The sequence below is a fragment of the Sporobolomyces salmoneus genome (genome assembly GCF_050403485.1).
Source record: "Sporobolomyces salmoneus JCM6883 DNA, S_salmoneus_JCM6883_v1_ctg2, whole genome shotgun sequence".
NCBI lineage: Eukaryota > Fungi > Basidiomycota > Microbotryomycetes > Sporidiobolales > Sporidiobolaceae > Sporobolomyces > Sporobolomyces salmoneus.
The window spans coordinates 301,455-318,478 of record NW_027481161.1 but is presented as its reverse complement, the minus strand read 5'-3'; the positions used below and the strand labels follow the sequence as shown (position 1 = coordinate 318,478).

The 17,024-nt window shown below is 51.1% G+C and overlaps 6 protein-coding genes across 6 annotated transcripts; 2 read left to right on the top strand and 4 right to left on the bottom strand.

Annotated features, from left to right (window-relative positions):
• Positions 1-277: 277 nt before the first annotated feature.
• JCM6883_003638 (uncharacterized protein) lies at positions 278-3,994 on the top strand (the record flags this gene model as incomplete). The annotated part of the gene is made up of 10 exons (XM_076628609.1): positions 278-754; positions 820-1,035; positions 1,110-1,388; positions 1,460-2,315; positions 2,384-2,530; positions 2,598-2,779; positions 2,846-3,128; positions 3,207-3,338; positions 3,404-3,839; positions 3,916-3,994. The coding sequence occupies 10 exons, from the start codon at positions 278-280 to the stop codon at positions 3,992-3,994; spliced, it is 3,087 nt and encodes a 1,028-aa protein (XP_076491345.1).
• Positions 3,995-4,485: 491 nt separating this feature from the next.
• Positions 4,486-6,197, bottom strand: ZUO1 (zuotin; the record flags this gene model as incomplete). The annotated part of the gene is made up of 6 exons (XM_076628608.1): positions 4,486-4,803; positions 4,861-5,149; positions 5,214-5,598; positions 5,667-5,742; positions 5,812-6,032; positions 6,110-6,197. The coding sequence occupies 6 exons, from the start codon at positions 6,195-6,197 to the stop codon at positions 4,486-4,488; spliced, it is 1,377 nt and encodes a 458-aa protein (XP_076491344.1).
• A 180-nt stretch (positions 6,198-6,377) lies between these two features.
• JCM6883_003636 (WD40 repeat domain-containing protein) lies at positions 6,378-8,654 on the top strand (the record flags this gene model as incomplete). The annotated part of the gene is made up of 10 exons (XM_076628607.1): positions 6,378-6,396; positions 6,460-6,664; positions 6,819-6,980; positions 7,051-7,275; positions 7,336-7,435; positions 7,499-7,566; positions 7,644-7,924; positions 7,996-8,099; positions 8,159-8,317; positions 8,388-8,654. 10 exons carry the CDS (start codon positions 6,378-6,380, stop codon positions 8,652-8,654), a joined length of 1,590 nt encoding a protein of 529 aa, XP_076491343.1.
• Positions 8,655-8,874: 220 nt separating this feature from the next.
• Positions 8,875-10,441, bottom strand: JCM6883_003635 (nucleoside hydrolase; the record flags this gene model as incomplete). The annotated part of the gene is made up of 7 exons (XM_076628606.1): positions 8,875-9,075; positions 9,146-9,219; positions 9,288-9,555; positions 9,615-9,921; positions 9,983-10,148; positions 10,238-10,268; positions 10,334-10,441. The coding sequence occupies 7 exons, from the start codon at positions 10,439-10,441 to the stop codon at positions 8,875-8,877; spliced, it is 1,155 nt and encodes a 384-aa protein (XP_076491342.1).
• A 649-nt stretch (positions 10,442-11,090) lies between these two features.
• On the bottom strand, positions 11,091-13,155 carry JCM6883_003634 (uncharacterized protein; the record flags this gene model as incomplete). The annotated part of the gene is made up of 9 exons (XM_076628605.1): positions 11,091-11,155; positions 11,223-11,609; positions 11,680-11,790; positions 11,859-11,874; positions 11,943-12,023; positions 12,097-12,116; positions 12,185-12,476; positions 12,541-12,880; positions 12,947-13,155. The coding sequence occupies 9 exons, from the start codon at positions 13,153-13,155 to the stop codon at positions 11,091-11,093; spliced, it is 1,521 nt and encodes a 506-aa protein (XP_076491341.1).
• Positions 13,156-13,877: 722 nt separating this feature from the next.
• On the bottom strand, positions 13,878-16,752 carry JCM6883_003633 (serine/threonine-protein kinase; the record flags this gene model as incomplete). The annotated part of the gene is made up of 8 exons (XM_076628604.1): positions 13,878-14,139; positions 14,207-14,497; positions 14,564-14,618; positions 14,687-14,703; positions 14,775-14,937; positions 15,000-15,161; positions 15,229-15,307; positions 15,367-16,752. 8 exons carry the CDS (start codon positions 16,750-16,752, stop codon positions 13,878-13,880), a joined length of 2,415 nt encoding a protein of 804 aa, XP_076491340.1.
• Between the last annotated feature and the right edge of the window lie 272 nt (positions 16,753-17,024).

Sequence of the window (17,024 nt, the reverse complement as noted above, 5' to 3'; positions counted from 1 at the left end):
CTCCTCCGGCTATCTGAAAAAAGGGGGTTCCTGTACCCTCACACGACTCTCATTTCTCTACACACTCGTTTGTTCCCGACCAGCAAGTTGAAGTTGAGTGACACCGGTCATCACTTCGCTCCCGACCTGTCTCGCTCTCTCGCTACTTCAAGTGATCTACCCACTCTCAACTTCGAACCAATCACTTCTCTCCGACCTCCCCTGGCCCCCCTCGCCCCTCGCCCTCGACACTAATCGAGAATCAACTTCTCACCCAATTCCGACCAGGAAGAGTTGAATGATGTTCTTCTTCTCGTCCCTCTCCCTCTCCTTGATCTCGCTCGTCTCGCTCGTCTTCGCTCAAGGAGTTCGAGTTTCAACCTCTCCTCGCGATAATCAAATAGTCGCCGGTTCCTACATTATCGAACTCGATACTCCTTCTTCCTCCGAAACTCTTTCGAAACGAGCTAGCGCAGAAGGAGGAGGACTCGACGTTTCATCCCTTCTCTCTTCTGTCCTCACTCATTTAGCTCAACCCGTCACTACTACGATCGAATCCCTTTCCGGAGGAGGAGGAGGAGGAGGTTCTTCTTCGTCTCAAAGACCTTCGGAAGTGACTCTCCCGAAATTCTCGAAACGTCGTGAATTCAAGAGTTTGCCTCATGTGTTTGCAGGTGCGGTAGTAGCGGCGGAAGATTTAGCGACGAACGAGAAAGGGGAAGAAGCGAATTGGGAAGATGTTGTTAAAGGTTTAGAAACGATTAAAGGTGTTAAAGTCAGTGAACACTTCTCTCTCTCTCTTGACGATCACTGACAAGTGTGAGTGGACTATGTGTGTAGCGAGCTTGGCCAGTTCGATTCGTACCTCGTCCAGAACCGGTTTATCAACCCGACGAAGTTTTTCGCAACAATTCTCGAAAATATGTTACTCATTCCGCGTACAACCCGACGGTTCGAAACTCGCCAGAGGACTACAAGAATGACCAGTTCCCACCGCATCAAATGACGGGAGTTGATCAGTTACATGAACGAGGAATACTCGGAGATGGAGTAAAGGTAAATCCACGAAACTCTCTCTCTCTTTCTCCCGTTTCTCGCTTTTGACTGACTCTCGCTCGTGACGTGAATAGGTCGGAGTAATTGATACCGGAGTCGACTACAAGAACCCTATCCTCGGAGGATGTTTCGGTTCAGGATGTCACGTTTCATTCGGAAAAGCGTTCGTCGACGATCAAGGCAACTCGAACGATTCTCCCGACCCTTACACCGATTGCAACGAACATGGAACTCACGTCTCGGGCATCATTGGAGCGTTGGCGAACAATTATGGGTTCTCGGGAGTCGCTCCGCATGTAGAGTTGGGAATGTATCGAGTTTTCGGGTGTTCTGGTTCTTCGGCGGATGATATCGTCAGTCCCTGTCACTCTCTTGCTACCTGCCTTGAGGAACGACCACTGACGAGACGGCCTTGCGAATTCAGATCGTCGACGCACTCCTTCAATCGATTTCGGACAATTGCGACGTCGTTTCACTCTCGTTAGGAGGTTCCGCCGGATGGCTCGATCAATCTCCTTCGCAAACGATCATCGAACGAATGAACAAGATGGGAATCTTCACGACCGTCTCGGCTGGGAACGACCGTTCCGAAGGACTTTGGTACGCGAACGGACCTGCTTCGACGAGGACTGGAATCTCGGTTGGATCCGTCGACGTCGTCAGTCTCCCAGCTTACTTCGCGAACCTAATCGGTCGACCTCCTATCCCGTACTTGTCGGCACTCCCTCTCGATCTCTCGACTCTCCCTTCGAATCAACTTCAAGTTTATTTCACTTCGACCGATTCTTCAATCACGAACGATGCCTGCTCAACCCTTCCCTCCTCGACTCCGAACCTCGCAAACTTCGTCACGGTCGTTCAACGAGGTACTTGCACGTTCGATCAAAAGATGAGGAACGTCGCCGCGAAAGGAGGAAAAGTCGTTCTCGTTTACAACTCTGCGACAGCCGATTCCGCCGTACCTTACCTCACGGTCGATGGAACTGGAATCGTCGCGGTTGGATCACTCCGTCGACAAGAAGGACTTCGATTGTTGAGTTACTTTGAACAAAACCCTCGAGGACTTCGAATCGGATTCAGTCCTTCGGATAAACCTACGGCCGTCGAGGATACGATCTCGGGAGGAATCATGTCGTATTACTCCGAGTTCGGTCCAACGTTCGATATGTTTGGTCAACCTTCGTTTTCAGCTCCGGGAGGAAACATTCTTTCGACTTTCCCGCTTTCGATGGGTGGATTGGGAGTTTTGTCGGGTACTTCAATGGCCTGTCCTCATGCTGGTCAGTCTCTCTCTCGGAAAACCTTTCGTTTTCTTGTGGCAAAGACTGACAAGATCGATTTCGTTCAGCTGGTGCCGTCGCACTCCTTCTCTCACAGAGGAAAGCCGAAGGATTATCTCCTCTCGACGTTCGTTCAATCTACGCTACCACGGCAATCAGTGTTCCTACTACTCGTGGAGGTTCCGTCGCTTCTTCGATCGTTCTTCAAGGAGGAGGTGAGTCACTCATTCCTTACTCTCCTCTCTCCCGCTCGAGAACTGATTCATCTACGAGTGTGGTCAGGTCTCATTCAAGCGGCAATGGGTATCGCTTCGGGATCGATCGTTTCTCCTTTCGAACTTCAATTGAACGATACGACTTTCTTGCACGGAAATCAAGAGGTCACGATCAAGAACACGAACAATTTCCCCGTCACTTACACGTTCTCGAGTTCGAACGCTGTCGCTCTTGGTACCTACGATCAAGTGAGTCTCTCCCTCTCTCAATCGTCTTGATGAGCCTCGATTGAAAGGTGTGATTGGGCCTCACAGTCTTTCCGAACCGACGTTCTCCCTTCTACCTCTCCCTCCTCCGTCTCTGGAGCGAACGCCCGTGTCTCTTTCTCGACTAGTGTCCTCGTCGTCGACGCAGGAGCTACGAGCACCGTCACCGTTACGATCAACCCTCCTCGACTCTCGCGTTCTCTCAGTGAACGTTTCCCCATCTATTCCGGATTCGTCGATATCTCTGGATCGGCACCTGGATGGGGTGAGACGAACGAGGAACTCGCGGTTCCGTTCTTCGGCCTCGTTGCGAGGATGAGCGATATGCCGGGTGAGCTTTGATTTTCTCTTCTCTTCGATCTCTTCCGCTCGAGCGAGAGCTGACATCTCTCCTCGCTCGATGTGACAGTACTTGACTCGACTGCCAGGGTTTACGGAGAAATGAAATATCCCTTCCTCACAGGATCTGATGGAAACTACCTCAACTCTCCTGCGACTCTTTCAATCAACCGTGCGATCACTGTTTACACTCGTTTAGCTGGTCAGTCCTCGTCGTCTCTCTCTCAGGTTGGGCAATATCCTGACTCTCGCTCTCCTTGAATCTAGGCGGCACGAGGTTACTCACGATCGATTTGGTCAACGCGAACGTTTCTTTCACCCCTACGATTTCTACCGACCGTCGAGTCGAATCCGGTTCCTCTACTCGTATGCGTCTCACTCGACGTGATCCCGACCTCGGAGTCGTCAATCAAGATTCCTCCGCTCCTTTCGACGTCGACCTCGACGAAGGTTCCCCCTCCGGTATTTACTCGTTCGTCTCCCTCGCCGACGGTAGTGAACCCGGATCACTCGCTGCTTCGAACAACAAACCCCTCCTCTACAAGGACACTCCGATCGTTGGAAACATCCTCACTCAAGGACTTTCACCTCGAGACGCTTTGGTCAGCAATTCTCCGAATCCGGCGAGTGATACGAGGACGGTCCTCGCGCCGAATAGTTACGGATTCGTTAGGTCGGGACAACAGTATAGAATTCTCGTTCGGTGAGTTCAAGACTTCGTCGCTTTCGCTCGGTTTTCGAGTCGATTCTGACGCTCGTTCGAATCCACTCGTGTTCAGCGCCCTTAAAATCACGGCTGATCCAGTCCTCGCTTCTTCTTACGAATCATGGATCTCCTACCCAATCGTCTTCCGCTAAAAGGAACTCTTCTCTCCCTCTTCCCTCTTCTCGTCACTCGCCCTCTTTTCGTTTTTCTCATCTTACATAGTTTTACTTTTCGGTTCGCCTTTTCTTCCCTTTTTCACCTCTCCCCCCTCTACTACTCTCTCGTTTACTCACCCCCTCTTGGATCGTTGCTTGGATTTAGATTGCTTTTTTTCTCTCCCTTACTTACTTACCTCTCTCTGTGCTCTTCTGTTTCTGTTTTCGGATATACATATTCTCGTTTGTTTGTTGGATTGGATCGGATCGGAAAGTAGGAGTTCTTAGCTTGCAAAAAACTTGTCGTTCGAGCTTTCTCTCGATCGATTTCCTTTGTGAGCTTGAGAATGAGCCTTTCGCTTTACGAGATTGCATCAATGCCGGGTCCCTCACTGTCGCACACGTTCATGTCGAGACTCGAGGAATAATCTATTGCTGAGTTTCAACAAACTGAGCAAGATCTAGAGAACGAGAGAAAAGTCTCTTTTTTATGCGAATTCCTTGAATTTGCCCTCTCCGACCTTAGGCTCAGCCTTCTTAGCACCCTCGATGAGGACCAACTTGACAGCATCGGGTCCCTTCGCTTGATCCATTTGAGTCTTGAGAGCGACGACCTCCTCCGCCTCGAGGGCCGAGAAGAGTAGGTCGAGTTCGGCAAAACAAGCTTCGACGGTAGCGGGAGCAGGGGAAGTTCCGGGGACGGTGAAGTAGTTGTTCGAAGTGACGAGGGCAGTGATCGCTTTTTGAGCTTTCTTGAGGTTCTTCTTCGCGGATTCCTTCGCCTTCTTCGCGGCTTCTCGGTCAACCTACAAGCAGTGACATGTCAGTACAAGCAAACCATCGATGGAAGAGAGTAGGCTTACCTTGTCCTTGGCATCCTTCTCAGCTTGTTCCTTCTTGGCTGCCTCCTCAGCTTCCTTTTGCTTCCTCTCCTCCTCGGCCTTGACGGCAGGGTCAACAGCAGCTCCAGCTCCGGCTACCTTGCCCTTCTTGGCGTCTCGTGCGGCCTTCTCGGCAGCCTTGAACGCCTTGATACGAGGATCCGATGCGAGGGCAGTGTCGACGAGGGTACGGACTCGGGTAATGTCTCCCTTTTTACGTTCGGCACGTTGAGCCTTGTTCTTCTTCTCTTGGTGACGTTTTTCGTCTCGGCTGTACGATCGTGTGAGGGAATCAGTTCACAGAACCTTGAAGGAGAGAGCGGAAATGAATGCACGAATCAGCACCTTCAGGCGCATCCTTGTCCTCGTACTCGAACGACCTCCACGAATCCATGTTGTACCAGAAGTCGTAGAAGCTCTCGACTTCGGCCCTCGAAGTTTCGGGACCACCAAGAGCAGGAACGGGTTGAGTCTTCGAGAATCGCGATTCACGGTCGAACACGGGGGTCCAGAGATCGTAGAAGTTCTCAGAGGTCGTTTCGCGGGCAGAGGGGAACTCGTCGGGGATCGCGGGGTCGACGGAATCGAATTGACGACGAGTGTCGAGTTTCGAGAGGGTTTCCATTGCTTTCGCGATACATTTGAAGAAGGAATCGTCGTTCGCGTGTCCTCCGGCAGAAGCCTTCTTGTCGGGGTGGTGACGAAGAACCTTGCGGCGGTCTGAACGAACAGGTTGCGGTCAGGAACTGTGATCATGCGAGATGCAGGAGAGGAAAGTGGAAACTTACGAGCTTTCTTGATTTGCTCATCGGTAGCCTTGTATCGGAGGTGTTGAAGACCGAGAACAGCGTAGTGATCTTGTTCCTATATACACACATCCGCACGCATGTCAGCGCTAGAGTCTACAGCTTCGAGAGGAGACTCTGTATTTACCTTCCATTTCCTGGGATCTTGTTCAAGGACATCCCTCGATTCTTCTTCACCTCCGAGATCGGCATCTTGGTCGTCTTCCTCCTCTACTTGAGTTCCGTTCTGGGCAGCGAGTTCGTTCTCGAGTTTATCATCTTCGGCGAACGATCTTTGGTTCAAGATACGGCGGGCGTGAGCGTGAAACGCAGGTCCGGCGGGGAAGACGGCTCCAGAGGTAGAAGGAGCTACAGCACGGCACCTTCATAGCGTCAGTGGGACGCTGGGAGATGAAGATGCAAAAAAAGATGAAACGGTTTCTTACCGGAGAGAGGAGAGAAGGACGCGGGCTTGTAGGCCGAGGTCTTGACGGGAAGAGCTACGGGGAGAGTGATGATCGAAGGGTGCGACATCTTTGCGATCGATAAGTGAGAAAGAGAGAGAGTCGCGAGTCGAAATAACTTGAGGTTGATCGCCTTCCTCTACCTCCCATATAGCTCTAATCGACCTTGAACTGCCTGGTCTAGACTATTCGGCTACCTATATACCTTCAGAGAGCTCCTCAGAGCCGGAACAGCTGATCTCCTCATTCAATGAACCTCGAATTAACAAGTGAGTCTCGCTCCTCTGTATCAGCTCTAGATCCGCCTGACTAGCGCTCAACCGATCGTATAGGTCCATTCTCGAACACATACCCAGAAAACTATGAATCTTCGCTCGACGTAGCTGCTCAAACAGCTCGTTTCAACCCCTCAGGTCTCTTCGCCGGTCACTACATCGCAATCGGAAGACAAGACGGTGTCGTGTTGGTCCTTGATTTTGAGACGAAGAACGTCGTGAGGTGGTTGGAAGGTCATGTGAAATCGGTCACGGTTGTTTGGTCAGTTTTCTTTTTCTCGCACATTTGTTCCTTTCCCCGAGCTTGAGCTTGAGTTGCGTTGAGAGCTCTCTTCGAGACAGTGGGAGCAAACGACACTCTTCATATTCCTCCAAGCTGACGCTCGCCTGTCTCTGGCCTCTTCCGCTGTGAATAGCTGGTCTCAAAATTCCCGCTACCTCCTCACAGCCTCTCGCGACTGGAACGTCATCATCTGGGACCTTTCATCCTCCGCCTTCTCGACAGTGAAAGGTGAACGACGCAACACACTCCGGTTCGACGCCCCTGTTACCTCCGCGAACCTACATCCGAGAAACTCGTTCGTCACTCTCATTCTTCAGCTCGTCATTAAGTGGTGACAGAACTGAGAGTGTAAGAATCTTGGACAGGAAATTGTGTGTAGTGACGTTACACGCGCAGACTCAACCTGTGTTTGTCGATTTGAGGAAAGAATCGCAAGGTAGATGGGAGTTGGAAGTACCGCCGCCTGAAGAAGAAGAGAAACCCGCACGACGGAGAACCACAGAAGAGAACGGAGAGGGAGTTGGGATGGAAGAGGATGTCGAGGAAGAAGAAGAGGAGGAGGAAGATGAGGCTTACATCAGACGGAATCGGTGAGCTTGCACACCGTTACATTCGGGCAAAGGGAATCGAGACTGATCGTTGGTGAATAGGGAGGTTGCGACATTGGCGAGGTTCAATCCGAGAGGGGATTTGATCTATGTCGGAACGAATCGAGGGAACATCAATATCTGGGATGTCCGAACGAAAGAGGTTAGTCCGCTCTGACTCTGTCTCGAGGCTGATAGGTACTGACGCCCTCGAAACTTGTCTCAGTGGCTATGGACAGAGTTCATCGGTAGTACTCACGCGATCAAACATCTCGAGTTCAGTCCGAAAGGAGAGTGAGTCCTTGCCGTCTCTGCTCATGCCTGTCTGTTCTTTCCGATGCTGACAAGTCCTCGCATCGAACTCCTGGTAGCGCCATCATCGTCAACTCCGCCGATCGAATCCTCCGCCTGATCTCGCTCTCTCCCTTCCCTCCACCACCTCCTTCTCCTCCCGCTCCACCCTCAAACCCCGATGAAGACGGCGATGAAGAGCTAGCAGCAGAACCTGAAGAACCCGAACCCTATGAACCTCCGCCTCCTCGACCTCCTCGAATCCCGTACTTCGAAATCGTTCACAAGTTTCAGGATCTCGTTAATAGGGTCCCTTGGAATGGGTGTGGGTTCTCGTCGGACGGTGAACATGTGATTGGAGGTGAGTCACATCGAAACGAGCAGACTTTTTCCCTTGACGAATCTGACGGGCGGTTTTCGTTTTGGTGAAAGGTGCTGACAATAAAGCGACTCATAATATCTACGTTTGGGATCGCGATTCTGGAGGACTTTCGAAGATCCTCGAAGGTCCGAAAGATCCTCTCGAAGATCTCGACGTTTGTTCACCTTTCTCCGTTCCAAGCCTCTTCTTCAGCTGACTCATCTCGTTTCGTAGTGGCATCCCCTGAGACCGCTAATCCTGTCGACGAGCTCCCTTGGTCTGATCCATACGTGGGTGACACCGATCGTGGAGAACTGGGCGGCTTATGCGCCGGGATTCGAGGAATTGGACGAGAATCGAGAGTACCAGGAGAAGGAAGATGAATTCGACATTGTGCGACTATCTTCCTCGATCTCTCCCTCCTCGATTGTCGTTACTGACGGGCGTATCTCGAGCTCTACAGGAGGACGAAGCCGCCCTGAAACTTCGACAAGCGAACGCCCAAGACGTGCGCATCGATATCCTAACGACTTCTCTCCCTACTCTCCACTCAAAAACTCACGAAGAGCTTCTATGGCCACGAGACCTGCACGAAGGAGCGGAAGAAGCGACGAGAGAATTCGAGGCGTGGATTCAGGACGATGGGGATGCGGACGAGGACGAAGCCTTTTGTTTGGCGCCGGAATTGGACGAGATCCCGTATCAGGGTGAAGAGGCGAATGGGAATTGATTCGATGAGGGACTTGTGCGCGTGTGTGAAAAAAATTGTTGTTATGATAAATTCGAATCGTTTTACAAGACGTCAAGCAGGGAGAAGACGCGTTCAGCGGATAAGTAGAGGTATAGGTACTACAAAGTAAGGGTGTTCAAAGTATCGATACAACGACAACAACAGACGAAGAGAGAAAGAAAGAAAATGGAAACTGTCTATGAATCACCAAGGTAGAGCTTCACACCTCATATCGCATGATACTCTCATCCTCGACGGTACCTGATCGCGTATTGATCGGAACAACTAGATCCGCTCGATCGACGGTAGCAAGGAAGACTTCTCGCCAGAATTCGTCGACTTTGACGGAATCGAGAACGAGGACGTTCTTCCCTGTTCGACCCCAGTTCGAAGGGTCGAGGTCGAGCTGGCCAGATTTGTACTGTTCGTTCGAAGTCTATTCGTCAGCTACGATGGACGAGACCCGAAGTGACGAAACGTTCGCGACTCACGTCCCAAAGATCAACGACTGTCGAACCAAAAGAATGTGTACCGCTGAGCTCAACGTCGACTCGATACCGAGTGGCTGTTACCATGTCAACGACGAAAACATCAGTACAGGAGGCTGAATTTCGTCAGATTGAGATGACTAACCGGTGAAAAGTTCCGGATTCGAGATGTAAGCTATTGTCAAAGCGTCGTGAAGAGGCGGACCGGGCATGTCGTACTTCCGTTTGTATGCTTCAGCGAAGAAGGAGAGGTTCGTCGAGAGAGTGTGGCGCATGGTAGTCGCAGCGCGGGTTGAGAGTGAATCTCTCGTCGTTGGAGTCAGCGGAGGGGTCGGCGGTAGATCTCGTCGTCCACGAAGAAGGGAGTGGTGGATATCGGGTGTAAACAGTGCGGTATGTGTTAGATTGAGGGGCTGCAACAACAAAGGATCAGGAAATCGGCAAGAAAAATCGAAAAGAGATCAAAGCTCACGCAAATAACGACAGGTAGATCGAGGTCGAAAACGATCGATGCGGCGTGAGCATCGCAAAGGATGTTGCTCTCTGCGACGGGTGACTTGTTCCCTCGACCTTCTGCTCCTCCCATCAGGATGATCCGTTCGACCTTGTCGAGCAGCAGTTGGGGGAAGATCTTCGCGAATAGCGCAATATTCGTGAGCGATCCCGTGCCGACAAGGTCGAGCTTCTCGCCTGGTTCAAGGGCGTCGAGAGCTGAAGCGATCCCTAGAACAGCGTTTCCTTTGAGAGCTTGGTCGAGCTTTTCTGCGACGACCGGGTTTCTGTGCAGTGACACCACTCGTCAGTCGTTAACAAGTAAACGCAATGTACAGGATGTCATACGTGTGATCGAGTAGACCTTCAACACCTCCCAAACCATCGACTCCGTGAACAGTGCTTTTCGATTTCGGTTCTTGAACGAGCGGAGTCGCAGCACCTTGACACACGGGGATCCTGGCGATCTGCTCAGGCGTACCGAACGAACAGAGTACTCGTACGCAGTTGTAGGCTGTCACGAAGGAACGAAATCAGTGAATCTGCGAGGGGTTTTCACCGCCGGTCTAAATCGCAAACTTCGCGCGCGAGAAGAAGACTCACTCATGTGCTCAATATCCGCGTTTCCATGGACCTACGACGGAGAGCATCTTGAGTCAGCAGCACGTCGGAGTCGACAAGAAGGGAGGAAGAGCTCACAGAAGAGAGCCCAACCAGCTCGATTTGAGGCAAGTGCAGGGCAAGGAGGATCGCGACCAAGTCGTCTCTTCCGGGGTCACAGTCGAGCCATACCTTCCTTCGTTGCATCGAGGTTCACGCCAGGTCAAAAGAAGTGATCGAGAGAGTGGAGGTTCAAGAAGAGCGAGAGATTCAGGAAAAAGACTCGGAACTCGGAGGAAGTCGTTGTTGTTATTTGAGAAAGAGAGGGAGAGGGAGAAACGAGAGACGGAAAGGTGTCGACGGGATCGGTACGGGTGAGAGCTGTCGTGGTTCAAGTTGGGTCGGCGAAGCGCAAAGGGCGAGTGAGAACAGGCCGGGACAAAAAGCAAAATTGATCTCCCGGACGAGAGTTTTTTGGGCTCGGAGGAGTGACTTCCCGAAAGCGAATTAGTCATTTGCGGTCAAAGCCGTAATTTTCTCGCTCCCAACCCGGGTCACTCCGCGATTCTGCGTTCTCGTCCGGGCTCATTTCGCGCAGATGCTATTCAGTGCTCAAGTGCGCTCCTGAGGTTTGTCGTACGAAACGTCTCCGACCCGTGCGAAACGGTGCCCTTGGACGAGAGACTCGCTCCTCGAGGGGATCAGCTCGCATCCGCGCGGTACAACCCAGGCAGGATGAACGATTAAACTGCCAGTTAAGCCTTGAATTCGAACGAAACATATGATAGCTATAGACGGGAGAAGAAGATGAAGAACAGAAAATACAGAGAATTCAATTTGCGTAGTCTAAATGCTTCTAGTTTTCAACAGTAGCGGCACCCTTCTCTTCCATAACCTTGGCGGCTTGCGCACAGAGAGCAGCTGTGTGGTGGAACAAGAACTAATCAGTGTGGCTCAAATCGATGACTGATTCCGTTTGCGAACTCACCTCCAACACCCGAACCATCCTTCGCCATGACGATACTAACTCGCTTCTCGACTTCCTCACCGAGAAGTTCAATAAGAGCTTCCCTAACTCGTTGTTCGAACCTCGGGTAGAATTCAACCAAACTTCCGTCCAAACCGAAAATGACCTTGTCTCCCTCGGGTTTGTCGTTACCGGTTTGTCGGACAGTCGCGGCGATCGCACAGGCAGAAAGTCGGCATCCTCGAGTACCGACGATCTCGGAAACGCGCGAAGCGGCGACGCAGTCTCCGTCCCCGATGAGGGATTGTGCGATACCGAGTTGAGAGTGAATGACATCTCGAACGTGTCCGATCGCGTCTCCGGATTCTTTCGAGTTGGGGATTGAAGGAGCTTCGAGAGCAGACATGACTGAGAAAGAGAGAAAACAGGCTCAGCAACTGGGAAGTCTCTTGGAATACCGGAATAGAATCGGGCTCACCGGCAGTATCGAGACCGTAGTGACGGTTGAGGGCTTTCGAGGAGTAACCCTTGAAGAGAACTTGCGAGTCGACAAGGTGAAGGAGAACGTTTCGGGTAACTTCTCCGAGGTCTGCGGGAGCGAAAGAAACGCTGGTTCAGCTCAGGCTATGGCTGGTATAATCTCACGAGGATACTCACACATTCCCGAGATCATCTACCGAGAGGAAGAACAATCGATGAGCACAAACAGGACGCAAACAGTAAGAGAAAACGCTGCCTCACCTTTTCGTAAGCTTGCTTGCGAGGGTTGATGGAGATTCGGTCCACTCGGCTGTCGAAGATAGTGAAAGGCATGACTTTTCGCTGTTGCAGATAGCAGACCCTGAATCAATTTCTGGAATTGAAGGACAAGGAGAAGATCTTTTCGTCGACTCACCTCGTTGTCAAATGCACCCCCTGTGAGAACCACGATTCCTCAATTGAGCATTCTTTCGAAAAGCTGACTGAGACAGGGCGAAACTCACATTCAGTGTTGACGACCATCTTGTCCAAACCGGCTTTCCTGTTCTTTTCCAATTCTTCCGCCTTGTAACCCATCTTGGTGATCTTCGCAACCTCCTCGACGTAAGCTCCGTTCGTACCAGTTCCAAAGATTCCTCCACAGAGAGCATCTCCTCGTTCGTAAGCCGCCGCCATCAAAGTTCCGCAAGTGTCGTTAACGAGAGCCGAGCAGCGAACGTGAATGTGTTTACGGTCGAGAGCTTCTTGCAGAAGTTGGACGATATCCTTTCCGACAGCGTTTGTGCATTCGAAACCCTGCCAAGAAAGTCTCTATTCAGTTCTCGTTTTTCGCGGAAAACGAAAGAGAGAAGATACTGACCTTTGTCCAGTTAATGAGGGTACCGGCAGCGAGAGCAGTTTGGAGTACAGGGAACGAGAAGGTGAATCCCAAATGAAGTTTCTCATCCTCCGAAGCGTCGGTTCCAATTTCCGTCAAGAAATGATCTACCGATCCCGCGATGTAGTCGAACAATTGGGTAACTTCTCCAACTTTGAGGGCGTCGGAAACCTTGTACTTTTGTTGCTTCATCGTCCATTTGCTCTCCCCCAAGAGGGTAACTTCGCACACTCGCAAGTTCGTTCCTCCCAAATCCAAAGCGAGGAAAGTTCCCTTTTCGGTACCGTTGGGGATTTGTTGAATGTAAGAAGGGATCATTGGGCTGTCAGGAATAGCGACTCCAGAATGAGTGGATCATCACTGCAAACTGTTGAGTTGGACGACTGACCAGAAAGTGTCCTTGGTTTCCTCCGTCGGGAACTTTGTTAACCCTTCATTGTACTCCCACAACATCTTTTCCGTAATCGCTTCAAGTTTCTCGGTAGGTAGATCGAATTGCGATTCAATCTCGTGGAGGGCCGACGCGAGAGGAGATGGGATTTCGACCGAGGCATCGAGAGGAGTTAGGTAAGGAGGGGATTGTTGAGTAGGTGCCATCTTGGAGAGTTGCTCGGATCTGTCCTTCTACGCGATCTAAGTCGAGAGAACAGCGAAAGTCGAAACAAGGGTCAGTCGAAAAGCGAAAGATGAGAGATGTCATACAAAATACGACAGCATGAATTCGTCGAATGAAACGGCTGAAAGAGCTCACATTAGACAGATTTGCTCGCTTTGGAACTGGAAGCGAGAGCGGAGGCGCAGAAAGTAGGAGCGGAGCGAGAGGGAGAGAACGCCGAGTGAAGTGAAATCGATGTCTCGACGTTCAAAAAAGTCTGGAGTACCAAACGGGTTTTCTTACGAGCCCAGAAGGGGCCGGTCCATCGTGGAGGTGACCCACAAGAAGCGACGTTAACTGATATCGTGCTAAGAACGGTTCGAAACTTTGCATAGAATAAGAACATGGTAAAAGAACGAGCGAGCGTCGTTTTTTGAGTGTCGTGAGAAGTAAGAAGTAATGTCAACAAAGGATAAGGGAGCATGGAATACGTAAGAAGAGAAGCGAGTGACGTCGCAAAGGGTGCGTGAAATAAAGAACGGAAGGCGTAAAACGAAGGTGAACGAGAGGGAATATCGAAAAGAACGAAAATTGCGAGAAGTGTTGCAGTGTTGTGAAGCTGATTTTGGGGTGATTGCCAGCGAGAGAGTGATAGGTCGTAGATCGTCATCGATAGGCGCAGTGGGTTTCGAGACGACGGTTACGACAGCGGCGAAGGAGCGAGCTATTCCTTGATCTCCTTTCCAAGGTACGAAACCTGACCTTGACTTGACCCGCTTCCCGATCGTTTCATCGACGTCGTCGTCGTTGTCGTGGGTGGAAGTTCAAGATGAGGAGTCGCGGCGGGTGTTCCGTTCGGCGTCGGAATCGGTGAAGAAGAGAACCCGTCCTCTGCTTCTGGCCAAGGTAACCACGCCGCTTGTCCTTCGAGGTCGAGCGATTTCGATTCTCGTATCGAACGGAAATTGGCTCCTTCTTGTTTTGTACTGCAACAGCGACAGAAAGTTAGCGATTCGGAGAGCAAAATGACAAGAGGATGAGAACGGTACTCACGATACAGCAGGAATGATCGGAGGTTTCTGATGTCTCAACAAACCCCAATTGATACTCGCGAACCATTTATGCTGTTTCACTTCACTCGCACCACTTTGACTCCCTAACCTCTTGTGCTCGTCCTTGCAGAGTAACCGTTTGATGACGCTTTTGCAGACTGTCGTCGTCGCAGGGTGATCCGGAAATGAGGGTTCGTTGCGGAGGACGTTGGAGAAGGTCGCGTGTCGATTCGAACCTTTGAAGGGAGTACAACCGTAAAGCATTTCGAAAACGAGAATTCCGAACGTCCACCTGCACGTCACCGAAACAGTTTCCAGTAATTACTCGAGTCATTACTGAGAGACTATTCGGACGTACCAGTCGACAGCAGAGCTATGCCCTCTTCCGTTGATGACTTCGGGACAGATATATTCTGGAAGGAGAATAAGAATGAGCGATAAACACGATCCGCAGGTCAACGATGAGAGTCTTGTTACTCACCTTCGGTTCCTACAAAGCTAATTAGAGGAAAGACAACGACTGGATCAGATATCGTCTCATCAAAAAAGTCCCTCCGAAGAGAACTCACGAATTTGTCCTGAAATCAGCTATACAACTCTTTGTATCTACGAGCGGTACACCGTTCGGCGTGATCATCTTGATCCCAGCCGGCGCACCTCCGAACGAATCGGATTGTTTCGAGAGATCGAAATCTGAAAGCATGATGTGACCCGTTTGATGCAGCAGAATGTCTGTTCGTAACGAGAGAGCGTCAGTCTCGAGGTTAGAGCATGGCGTGGGAGATGGGACGTACTCTCTGGCTTGAGATCCCGGTAAATGAATCCCATTAAATGAAGGTATTCGAGAGCAGCAACGACTTCGGCAGCATAGAATTTCGCGTCTTCTTCAGGTAGGCATTTGCCGGGTCGAGTTTGTAGAGCTCGGAAGAACTCTCCTCCCATGCAGTATTCCATGCCTAGCAGGAATGGATAGGTGAGTCTCCCTCAATTGCGGCGAAGGGCCGAAGTGACAGGAGGACTCACAAAGGTAGAGGTAGTCGTCGGATTGGAAAGAGTGGTATAGAGTGACGATGAAGGGATGATTCGAACCAGCGAGAATTTCCTATGAAGTGAGGAACGTCAATCCTCTTCTTTTTGTAAAGAGACATGGACGTTACTCACCTCTTCAGCGAGAGCACGTTTGATCTTGTTCCTCTTGATCATTTCCTTCTTCGACAACACTTTCATCGCATACAATGTCTGACTCTGTTTCTCCCTCACGAGGTAAACTTTCCCGACATCTCCTTTCCCCAACAATTTGATCTTCTGGAAGCTCGAAGGTCCCACTTCTCGATTCCGTACTCGAATCGATGATGAAGAATAGGTACGACGGAACGCGGCTCGAGGTGAACCTGCCAATCCTCCGTTATTGAGCGAAGTCGTTCCGAGATTCGGAGATGGAGGAGCGAGGAGAGATGGGGATTTGTTCGCGATCGTAGGGGAAGAACGAGAGCGAGTGGGAGAGTTGTTGGAAGTTTCAGTCGACTGTTGTTTGTGCGAAGACGAGCGGTTCGAACTTGAAGTAGACTTTTCTCGTTCTGATCCGGAAGATTTCGACGAGTTCTTCTGTTTCGAGGTGAATCGAGATGTCGAACCTTGACTGCTACTACCTCCATTCATCGAGATTCCTGAATCGTTGACGTCGCCGACGGGGATGACTCCAGTGGGAAGAGGAGGGATTTGATCAGTCGATCTCGAGTTTGGCGAAAGGAAAGCGTTTTTCGAAGGAGGGTACGGGTAGCTCTTGTCGGTGGAGGAAGAGGAAGCGTTCGACGAGGATGAGAAGAGACCTCCAGAGAAGAGGGCTTTCGTATTGGGTGCAGAAGCGACTCGACGAAGGAATCGAGGTAAAGTGTGTCCTCCTCCTCCTCCTTCTTTCGAGTTTGAACCGGACGGAACAGGACCCGATGTAATCCTGAACGACGTCTGTGTCGGGTCTGCAGTCTGAGGCGATCCTGGATGATTTCTCCCAGCTGACCGACCCAAAGAACGGAATTTGTCTGTCCCCTTCCCGCTGCTACTCCCGAGTCTCGCCATTTTCCCTCCTGTACTCGATCTTAGATTCTCTTTACTGAGGTCTGGACTCGCCATCGCGGTCGTTTTCCAACTTCTTTGACTCGGCGCTGGGCTCGAGAGACCTCCTGTTGCACCGCTCGAAATTCCCGGATCGAAATAACCCTCCCTCTCTCCTACTTGGCCTGGTGAGTTGACGCTTGAGGTAGAATTGTAAAGAGCGTTCCCTAGATTCGGTGAGCCAGGTAGAGGGGGAGGAGAGAAGAAGTTGGTATCGTCGTCGTTGAGAGACAAATTGGGAGAGTTTGAACCCTCGCCGGCTACGACCGAGTTCTTCCTCGATAGTCTCCCGACCATGCGCTTCCAAGGTGATGGGTGGTGGTGACTAGCGGGAGAGCTGTGGACAGAGTTCGAGTTCGATGAGGTGTTGGCTTGTTTCGCAGAAGGGAGAGGGGAATTTGTCGGATCCAACGGTGCTGCGTGCTGAGTCGCCATAGCGAGCGAGGAACGAAGGGAGCGGGACCTGTTCAGCTGGTGTTAAAGCGTGTAGCGAGCGAGAGTGGGGTGAGACAAAGGTGAAGGGTCCGCGTTTCTCGAAATTCAATCAACTTGCTGGGAATTCGTTGCGCGTTTATCTGGGTGTTACTAGACATGCATAAACCGGCAGCTACCGTCCGCTACCCTCAGGAAAGAGTCGCGCGGCATTCATTTTTTTCGAAATCAATTCCGCGATCCGAAACTTTTAAATTTGCTTTCCCTTTCCACAC